Source organism: Acanthochromis polyacanthus, chromosome 11 (genome assembly GCF_021347895.1).
Source record: "Acanthochromis polyacanthus isolate Apoly-LR-REF ecotype Palm Island chromosome 11, KAUST_Apoly_ChrSc, whole genome shotgun sequence".
Lineage (NCBI taxonomy): Eukaryota > Metazoa > Chordata > Actinopteri > Pomacentridae > Acanthochromis > Acanthochromis polyacanthus.
In genome coordinates, this window is record NC_067123.1 from 38,180,301 (window position 1) to 38,191,453 (window position 11,153).

Genomic DNA, 11,153 nt, shown 5'->3' on the forward strand with positions numbered 1-11,153 from the left:
AAGGATGCTGAGGGAACAGCAGCCTCTCATTCCCAACAGTTCCTGGAATAATTACACTGAGTCTTCCAGGGAATTATGATATCAGTGTTTGGAATCTGAAAAGCATTTCTCCTTTGATGTGAGATTAGGATTTGTAATTAGAGTGGATGTAGCAGGAATTTCCATGTGCAAGGATTTTGATGGATGTGTGTCTTTTGTTTTTGTTGCAGTACATGACTGCTGCAGCCGCCGCGGCGCCTATGCAAGGGACCTACATTCCCCAGTACACTCCTGTGCCTCCAACAGCCGTCCCTGTCGAAGTAAGACCAGCACACATGAACACAGCACTTACCGGAAATCAAAAATCTGTCAATGGCTACCCAATGGAGGACATCAGGACTGCTGTCAGCCCACTCCCAAGCACTCCTGTCACCATTTCTAAACCTGCACCTCACATCAACGGATGAAAATAGTCATTAAATAGACAGATTGCATTTGAAGCATGCTGCAAATTGCTCTTATTCTCTCTAAACAAATGGCCTGGCACCACCAGCAAATAACAAGAATCAAAACTGCAAGCGAAGCAAGATGAGTCAGAAGTTTTATAGTATTCGGGAAAGACATTTGAAGTGCAGCGCAGACTTTTCTCACTTCCTCGGCGGCTGTCTAAACTCCTGGCAGGTTCGGGCAGTCCAGCCTGAGAAATGATGAACGTGGAGAGCGGGTAGGCAGGCGGGCGGGCCAGCGAGGGGAGCGGTCCAGCTGTCTGGCGGCTGACAGTGCGGTCGTATTCAGATGGACTATCAGTCGTGTATCAGATGACAGGAGCTGAAGTGAGACACAGTGCCGGCGGTGCTGTCTCTCTCCCCCCACAGCCGGTTCTGGCTGGTGGGTGGCTGGAACACGTACATCCGTCAGCCGCAGAGCTCTGGTTAGCCCACCAGCCTCGAACAATGACAGTTTCCTCTGACAGACCCATTAGTCGCTCCTCCTTCCCCCCTCTTCCCCCTTTCCTCCCATGTCCCCATCTTAGACTCTCAGAAAGTTGCACCCATGAAGGAGTAGAACAGAAGAGAGAGATGTAGTTGCAGCGTAGCCCCGCGGCGCCTCTTACCTATTTCATCCTCACCATTGTCCTCTCAGTGCCAGCGTCAGCGGCAGGGTGTAGATCACTGTTTCAGCCGATGTCTGCAGGGCTGATGTATGGACAGGACGCAGTATCCTTGAGAGCTTGTTAAAGGTGATTGAGATGGCTCGGTGATCGGGGCTATCGGTAATGCCGGACACATAAAAAGGCGAAGAGGTTGTTGTGATGAATCAGTTCACCGAGAAGTTTTTCCCCCCAGACATAGACATGAAAATGGTGCATTTTATTAGTTACATTAATGATGTTTTCCCACGCACAAATGTCTCAGACAGCTCATGTTTGTTGTGCATTATTTTGGATTTTATTTGCTTTTCTCCCAATATTCCTCTAATCACTGCCTATCAATAGCTTCAGTGTGAGATTAAAGAATACTGTTCTTTATATTTTTGTTACAGAGCTTGAAGCAAACACAAAATTCCCCATTTTTGTGCGTTTTTTTTTTACCGTGTATAATTCATCTCGACATATATTGGTGTTTTTTGATGGGGAAACTTTAGAATGCTTTAAATAAAACTTTGTGGATGTGAGGACATGTAAGCATGTGTTCACAGCGAATCAGTGATCACAAGCATTCTCTACTTTTATGTCAAGTCAGATCATTTGTATTTATGAACTCCTTCAACCTCAGAGTGCAACATTTTTCAAAGATGGAGAGGCCGTCTGATAACGCTCTGTTGTTCGCTGCGCTTCACTTCTGTTGCATTGAATTTGATAGAGCTGCAGATTCTATAACATCGCTTTCACCGACTCGTTGTTAAAAGACGGCAGGTTTATTCACAGTTTTGATTTTTGCAGAAGTAAGTACATCACATCTCGCTCTGACCTGATGTAAAGATAAGGAGACTCACTGTATTGCAAAAGTCTTCCAAGTGTCTCTTATCCGTAGAGCATAAATCTGTGCAGCTGTTACTGACTCAATCAGGGGGACGTTTTTTCAGATGCAGGCGTCAAAGAAATAGTCTCTGGTTTAAGAAGATGAAAAGAGCCAGAACATTAAAACCAACTGCCTAATGTTGGCCCTGTTATATTATAAAGACCCATTATGATCTTTATAATATGTTGGTCCTAATATAAAAACATGCCTACCAACCAAAGCACAGCCATATCTGAAGCCATAATTACACTGACAGCTATGTCATCACACGGCTCCAGTCATAATCACAGCTTGTCTCAGCGGAAGGACTGGGTGAACTAGCTTCTTAAGTTTGATCTGCAGCAGCTGCAGTGATTCAGCTTAGTACCTGAGCAGCTAAAGGTCACACTGGTGTGATAATAGGCAGCATGATGCACCAATACATCAATCAACCAAGACTTAAAACAAGTTTCTGGTGCCCTTCCATGCTGCCACATCACCTCAGGCTCTTCCGGTTATGAACACAGGACCTCGAAGGGTGAAGCTTCTATCTTTAGACCCAAAGCAAATGAGAAAAACCTGAAGAAGAGCAGCCGAGGAGGAATCCCCCACCCCCGTGAAAGACTCCAGGAATGCAGCCCTACAGAGAGGACAGAAGGACAAGTTTACTGGATGCAACCACACACACTGGTGTTGTTCCAAGCTGACACATTTCCTCCCTTGTGTCCCCCCAGGGAGTGGTGACAGACGCCTCACCCCAGACAGTGGCTCCTTCATCACAGGAGGTGGCTGGCCAGCAGCAACAGATCCAGGTGGACAGTGCTGCCGACCATGTTCCTGCTTACTCATACCAGTCCAAGTAAGTCCGACAGTGAAGTAGCACTGGATAGGTCACATCTCAGGCTTTTTTTAAATAAATGTATGATTGTTTTGAGCTTTAAGTACTAGAGGTGAGTGTCACAGCAATGTGCATATATATGTCAGGGTAGAGACTGCGATTTGGTAGAGTTGGAGTTTCTACCAGTAGAGATTGCGATCGCAGTCTCTACCAGTAGAAACCCCAATCCTACCAGTAAAGATTTGTAAGGGCTAAGGTTAGACTTTTAAGGTTAGGGTTAGGGGTCAGGGCACGGGTCAGATTTAAAGTTCCATCTCTACTGGTAGGATTGGAGTTTCTACTGGTAGAAATTACAATCGCAAACTCTACTGGTAGAAACTCCAACTCTACCAAATTGCAGTCTCTACCCTGACATATACATAAAGATCGTATAAATTTCTCCACCATCAGAGTTTGCTGAGGGTTTTTTTTCCTTTAATATTTTTGGGTGTCATGTATACCTCACTGTTGTTTCTATGTTTTGCTACATTGGCTAAAAACAGATGCAGACACAGTGAGCTCAGCTTCCTGCTCGTGAATTACTCCATGAGATGAAGCAATAATGTCAAAATCCAAATTTCTGAGATGTTTTCCGAATAACAAAAGTCGTCAAATTGCTGTTTAACAAACGCTCTTCTTTTGTTAAGCAGCACGGGACTTAATGCTGATCTCAAAGTGAAAGAAACGCAGCGCCGTCGTGAAATGATTCAAATTACTCCTGGCTGCTGTTGTCATTTGCTCGTCATTCTGGCAGCACGTTCTGCTTCCTGACCTGATCACAACTCTTTAATTTCATTTCGTTTTGCTCCAGTCTTCTGACTGAGCTGTCAGCTGTCAGCTCTGTTGCTCTTTTGTGTTTGTAAAAATTGTGCTTTGATTACAGCTGCACACCCTCCTCTCTCTCTCTCTCTCCCTTTCTGTTTCTGTTGTCTCCTCTTTCATCAGATAGCAACGGCCTGAGCGAATGTTCCTGTGACAGCGTTGCCTTGAGACAGAAGGTGGCTGCACTGTGAATGTGAGGAAAAGAGAAAAGAAAGAGATTGCTTCCAGATTGCCCAGGCACCAAAAAAGAGACACTTTTTTCATTTCCTACCTGGCCTACAAGAAAAAAAAAATCAAGAAGGAGGCAAAGAGTACTGAGGAAAGGGGATGGGGAAATTGCTGGGCACAGTGCAAAGAAGTGAAATTGTTTAGTCTGGGAACCTGGCTGAAGGGCTGGGCTGAAGCTTGAAAAGTTTCTCAAAGAAAATTCTCAACCGATTAAAAAAAAAAAAAGAAAAAATAACAAAACAAAAAAAAAAGGTTGAATGCGCAGGTAGGTGATGAAGTTTATTTTGTAATTAGAAAAAGGGGAGTCAAGTTTGAGATACACACAGAGATTGTCTTCCTCAGATATTAAGCTACAATTTCTTTTCAGTCTTTTTATGTTCTAGTGTTAAATCTTAGTTTTCTAGATATATTCAAAAACAAAGTGTTTTTTTTTCTTTCTTGAATCTTCATGGCCTTAATTTGAAGGGCGCCAGAAACTTTTTACAGAGTTAAAGTCTGTCGTCTGGTTGGGGGTAAAAAAAGCAAACAAAATCAGTCTCTTGGACCACGTGGAGGGTACAAGACACTGGAGAGGTTGTTCTAAAGAGGAAAAAAGAATCTATCACATAAGCTGTACAGATTTAATAGAGAAGAGCTTTTTTCTTTTCTTCATTAGAAGAAAACTTTGATAATTATTATGTCAGAGGTAACTAAGTGTCAGAAGAAAACAAAATGTCTGTTGGGGAAAAAAAGACTCAAGGGGGGGAAGATGAAGCTTTGAAGAGATTTTTCACAATGAGGAAAAAAGAAAACATAAGAAAACATGCTGCATTGTGGATGCAGTCTGTTGCAAATGCTGAACTTGTTTTTTATTATCATTATTATTTTACATGGCGAAGTTGCTGTCGATGACATTAGTGCTTTTTATCTGCCACATTTTACCTTTTTATGAGCTTTAAGATGTTTTTAGCCCGCTTTGCTTGTCACACTGCGAAAAGAAAAAAAAAAAGAAGAAGAAAAAAATTATAAAATGAACAAAAAAAAAAGCTACAGAAAAATTCTGGCAGTAAAATAAAAACAGTAGATTCAGTAGGAGCTTATGGTTTAAACCAATCAGTGCAAAAGCAATAGAAGAAATTGTTGACAATTTCTGTAGTCTTTCCTAGTTGTGGATCAAATGCAGCCCATGGATGGCCATTTTTATACCAAAGATGAAGAGACACTCTGAACCAGAGTTTTTTTTCTCTCTCTCTTTTGTTTTCCTTTATTTTGTCGTTTTTTTCCCTTTTCATTTTTCAGTTTGATTTTGTTGTTGTTGATGTTGTTGCTGTTGTTGATGTTAATGTTGATATTGTTGTTGTTGTTGTTGCTGTTGTCGTCGTTTTTTTATTTGACCTTGATGGCCGGACCAGTCCTTACTATCCTTCCTGACATGTTCTTTTCACCGGGTTTAAAGATGGTTTTTCATGCTTGTCCGAGCTGTCACACACACACACACACACACACACACACCTGTACACACACACACACATGCGTCTAAACATGCTTACAAACTCTTCCACATACATCAGACAGTATTTAAACGTGTGACACGGCCGGTGGCAGTCGTACCAAAAGTCCTTTTTCTTCACCTCCTCTTCTCGTCTTTTCGTTTGATTTCATGCCGTGGGTGCGTTTCACCTCTATCTCTCTCAGATCCTGCAGGGAAAACTTTAGGAAACAGACGTGGGGAATGTTGCTATTCACGCTCCGTGGTCACTGATACATCACTTTTGTCTCTCTCGCTGATTTCTGTCTGTCTCTTTATCTCTTTGATCCAACCACAACTAACTCAACCATCTCTCAGTGTTCTAAGCTTCAGTTGCTGCTGTTTGACCTTCTGTTGATCGCTGTGTCATTTGGACACGGTTTCTATTTATGTACTCAGAATAACTCCAGATGAGTCCCGTTTGCTGCATGTTGTATGTCTGGTAAGTTTTGAAGAAGTATTCAATAATGATTGCATAAATTTTATGGCACTGACCTCATGTTTCTGGCAGCCAACGTTATTTAAAGGAATAGTTTAACATTTAGGGAGATGCTCGCTTTCTTCAGAAGTCACATAAAAACATTGATTCTCTTGTGGGAATAGTAAATAAGAACCTACAACCAGCAGCTGGTTAGATTAGCTTAGCACAGAGTCTGTGCAGTGGTAACAAAAAGTCACCTACCAGCAGCTCCAAAGCTCACTAATAAACATGTTGCATCTCATTTGTTTTATACAAAAACCAGTGTAAGTGGTTGTGTACTTTTTTTTTACACTGGTTCAGTGACTACCTGGTGTCTTTTCGTCACTGTGAAGCTGACATTCGTCCAATAGAGACTCCAGGAAGCTACTGTGAAGAGATGTTAGACTATTCCTTTAAGATACACTCAGACAGAGGCAGAAGTGACTCTTTGACTCGCTGAGAAGAGAACTCAAAACCCAGTGACTCCCATTTGCATTGTAGGAATGCTGTCACTACCGTGTGCTGCGTTGTGACACTAACAAGGCAGGAAGCGTGTTTAAAAGCTAGAGGAGCACTGATTGTCTTGAACATCCCCCTGATCACTGGCTCAGCACAAGGTCAGCACACCTGTGGGAACTAACTAGACTCCTCACCAGCTGTAAGGAAATGCTGATGGCAGCTCCGTCTTCGACCCCTCCACTGAGTGTCAGTTACACCCCGAGTTGTCCCAATTTGTTGCACAAACAGCCCCATCCCCTCTGATCCCGTCTTTCCATCCCTGAGCCGCATGAGGGTTTCCAGTGATTTCATCTCCGAGGATTGTGCCTTCAGAAATTGCCTGTGGGACGGCGGCCATTTCTGCCGGCATTACAGCAGCCTGTGTGTCTGCTCCGTTCGCCCTCCTGCTCTGCCCCGACTGTTGGTGCTCCAGCACTAAAAAGCCCCCCGCTTCAGTGGCACCATTAATGTGCCATGGCCGAGCCAGGCTCCTTTGCTCTCATTTTCCCTCGCTGTCATTCTCTCCCTTCGTCCCCCCCTCGCTCTCACGCTCTCTCTGAGGTTTCTTCTCTTTATTGGATGGTGCAGAAGCAGAACCACAAACCAATTTCAGTCACTCTCGCAATGAGGCTTGACGGGCCCAATTTGTCTCCCTCCGGGGCAATAGGATCCACTCCAGCGTCCCTCAAAAGACCCCTTTCTTCCAGACGGAGAGGGAGCTTTTTGTTTGGTGACAATTGCAATTGAGCTCTTGCAGTTCATGTGACTCACTGCGATCCGGAGTCACTGATGGTGTGCACATTGCGGGCAAACTGTGTCATCACGCAACAGTCATGTAACAATCAAAGTATACATCGAGTGCCTTTTAACAAAGCTTCCAAATGATTCCAAATTAAACGCGGAACAGTTAAAGCAAAGCACACGGAAGAGCTTGTTAAAGAAGTTGTGCTAAGGACGAATATCGAAGCTACTTTATGGTGCTAAAGATGAAGCCGTCTTGAGCTTCTGCCTTCGTTGTGTTCACTGATCTCTGTGACGAGCTGGCCGCTGCTCACCCTTTGGCCGCTGGTGTCACTCCTTACCGGCCACAAAAAGAAACCGGTTCCTCAAGTGAGCTGCACTGTTAAAGCCATACGTGTGTTTTATTTCCTTTTCAGTCACACGATAAATGCGTGCTGCAGATTCTTGTCTTCCATCTGCCGACAGAGGTCAGAAGCCACATGTGTCGTTCAAACCGTCTCCGAGTGACTGTTCGGCTATTTATTGCCCAATCAAATCAACACATGTCTTCTTCCTTTCATCCGATCTGCCACTCAACATCTGCTTTCACTTGCCTTCAGGCTACGATTTGCTCTTATCTCCCAGTGAATAACTCTCCTCCCACGTTACCGTCTTTAACGGCTAACATCTGACAAATGTTGGGTTTTAGGGGTCCCTGATGTGCCAACCCTGCTCATCTGTTCACCACTGTTACTTAAACTCACTGTATTCCATTTCTCGATCATTTTCAAGTGTCCTGATGAAACAACAGAGCTGCTACACTATAACTTTACCAGTTTTAAGCTAGTATGTGTGTGTCCGTGTGCATGTGTTTTTCTTAATGTCTCAACTTTCACCAGGGTTGTGAATACAGCATAGCTAAAGCCACGTTCTCTCGACTTTTACAGCTGCTGTTTTGTAGAGTACAGAGGACATTTTGAAGCTTAATAGGACTCATAATGCAGGAGTTGCACATCAGAGAGCAGAGCGTCCTACAAATGGCCTGAGATTCAGTCGTAATGGCATTATGGGAAATAGGATTACAAATAGCCAAGAGATTATGGGGGGGAAGAAATGCACAACAAAGAATATCGGCTCTATTTTGCTAATGGAGATTCAGGAAAGAAAAAGATGTTAGGGCAGGTGTTTGCTACTAGTGCACAGTGCTAATATTTCACACAGTTCTGAGAGATTACCCAACAAACAAAAACGGCTTTTTCTTAATAGCACAATGGCATAATGTACCTTTTCTGAATACAAATACCTTGTTGGAAGTGTACACAAGGCATGCCTGCAATTTTAAGGAGGCTGGAGCAGAAATGTGCTCCCAGTCAGTCTATGTGTCAGCACAAACCAGGAGCCGGCTACACCAGGGGAGAAAGTGTAGAAGAAGAGAAAAAAAAAAAAAAAGACAGGGTGATCATTAGCTCCTGTTGCCGGGCAGAAGTGGTCGTAGCCTGGAGTTGCAGCAGTGTGTTTCCTGTCCACGACTCCAGGGGGTGACCAGCATGACCCCCAGCTAATTAGCAACACATTCCCTTCCTTTCTTAGTCCGTCACACCAACACCTCCTCTACTGTTGTTGTACACAGGCGCTAATTATTTTGCACCCTGCTCGATCTTGACTTGTGTATCCGACGTACTTCGCTGTCAGCCGTCATTCCTCGTCAGTCATGTCCTCAGCTGTCCTCTTCCTCGAGTTCCTTTGCAGCTTTTGGAGGAAAACAAGAGTCCGGTTGGTTGATCTCTCGTCATTGTTGTCTCATCTCACCTGCCTCATGGATCTCGGACCCCACTTCACCAGATTTGTGACATGTTGCACGAACCTTGTAGGACTTTTTGCAAGACGCTTTTCTTTGTCATTGCGATCTAACAAGTGGCTTTTGTGAAACAGGCCGCTGAATTTTAATGCCTACATTCTCTCTCAACAGGGACACCCAGTTGGAGGGTTGATGTCCTTGTTGGCACGTCATTTATATCGCTGAGCATCCCCGCTAGAACACTCTTTACGGTTTGAAGGATCTGTTTGCCGCCACAGTGCCAGGAAGTAAAGTTTATGCAATCATGTGCTAAATTTAGCATATTTTCGTGATTAAACATTTATCTGTCAATGCAGCAAATCTCACTCATCTGCAGCCCCAGTGAAATTGAATCTGAATTTTCTGTTTGATGCAGGAAGACGGGGAAAATACTGTACATTCAGAGCAAAAACATTTAATCTCCCTTCAGTGTCCTTTGGAATAACTCTCTACAAGGTAACTCTGATCTTCTGTGAGACTCCTGATGAAATACGGATCTTGAGAGTTTCTCCAGTGTCAGTCTTTCAAGGCGAGGTGCTTATTTCACTGCCTTTTTTAAAGAGGGGGAAAAAAAACACAACTTTCCGTCCCTGTACTCACCATTTCTCACAATCACTGCCGCCATCCCTAAATCTGACAGAAAATCACTCATGAGGTGTGTCTGCCTCGCTGTTACAGGAGTAAACTCATTAGATGTATTACATGTCATGCTCAGTTGTCGTGAGGCTCTCGTGGATTCATCCTGTCGTGAGCGGAGTCGTAGCCATTTTCCACGTCGATTCTCGTGTTTTGTTTTTTTTTTTGTGGAAAAACAGTAGTTCAGAGTTACTCTCGCAGACTGTCTCTCACAGCAGAGCGTAAAGGAGAACTGTGGCTCAATAACTCATCACAGACCAGCACATTCACACACACACACACACCATGCAGTGGGAAAATTGCTCAAACTATCCCCCCCACTAGAGCGAGGCCCTGTGCTTTTAATTGATGCTTCGGTCCACCTTTGATGAGTGCTATCGATTGGCCACGCAGCCCCAGGAGCTCAGCCACTCAGCCCTTGTGGAGTTCAAACATCTCCCCGAGAAATACAGAATCTAACAATCACTAGGAAATGACCGAACAGATTATTTTGAGACAGCCAGCACAGAAAGTGCATTAGGCCTTGGACTCATGCACCAGATTGTTTTTTAGAAAAAGAAAAAGAGGAACTATTTATTAGGACAGCAGAGCGGTTTTTAATTTTACATTTTTTGTCAGTTTTTCTCTTTTGTTTTTTTTTGTTTGTTTGTTTTTCACTTTTCTTTGTTTCGGCGCCGAGGAGGACATGGTCACGCCTCGCACACGCTGCTCGGTGTGTGTGATCTTTGAGAAATTATCTGTACATCTGTGGATGTTAGGATTTGACTTGGGTTTTATGAGTTGTTTTTCTCTCTCTCTCTCTCTCTGATGAAGCTTTCAATAAAAAAATGTGGAGAAAAAAAAGCACAGAGGAGTGTGGTTATCTTTCAATCTGCTTCACGAATGATTGTGTTTCATCACAGCTTGCTGTTTTCCTGTCCTCGAGCAATTATTATGGAAACATTTATTATGCACCGAGCATCCTCCGAGGAACACACACACACACAGAACACACACCACCTTCCCCATAGCCATTATCTATATGACTAAATTGCAGTGGGAAGCAAGAGGAAGCCCTGTTATTATCGTCCCGGCTGATGGCACCTGCTGCGTGTTGACCTTGGGCCTGCACGTCCTCTCATAATTACAACCTTCGCAAATGGAGCTAATACCTCTCGATGGGATTTCCCTCCCCATCGCAGCTCACACACACTTGATTGGGCGTAAAGTGGTCATAATCAAAGATGGAGGAGTCGGCTGGAGGAAGAAGAGGATCAATGGCAATCAATCTTCCTCTTCACTCTCATTTAGGCCCAATCAATTGCTGTCCTTGTCACCTCCTAGGACGCCTCTGTTGTCGATAGCGCAGCTGCACAGCGGCCGCCGCCTCGCACCAGATCAAGGCAACAAGACCAGCGCTGCCAGACAAAGGATGTCTTAATAGAGAACAATTGACTGGTAGGCTTGGATTGAGTGTGTGCACTTGAATGCACATGATTTGACTGCCAGGAGCTTCCCTGTTTTTTGTGCGTTTGTTGTTTTTTTTTTCCATCAGCAGAAGTGGCTCAACAGAGATACCCATCGATGTGGCGCATTTCCAGCAATTTAAA

General features: G+C 44.0%; 1 protein-coding gene across 7 annotated transcripts in view; it reads left to right on the forward strand.

Moving 5' to 3' along the window:
- rbms3 (RNA binding motif, single stranded interacting protein) overlaps positions 1-10,410 on the forward strand; it is a 314,380-nt gene extending 303,970 nt beyond the window's left edge. For 5 of the 7 annotated variants that reach the window (XM_051955307.1, XM_022198395.2, XM_051955311.1 and 2 more), the window contains 3 exons: positions 210-299; positions 2,714-2,838; positions 3,802-10,410. In XM_051955307.1, the coding sequence (XP_051811267.1) occupies positions 210-299; positions 2,714-2,838; positions 3,802-3,805 (219 nt within the window). In that variant the 3' untranslated portion in view covers positions 3,806-10,410. Of the gene's footprint in view, positions 1-209; positions 300-2,713; positions 2,843-3,801 lie in introns of those variants that run through there. The other 2 variants (XM_051955312.1, XM_051955308.1) reach the window with 2 other exon arrangements.
- The last annotated feature ends 743 nt before the right edge of the window (positions 10,411-11,153 follow it).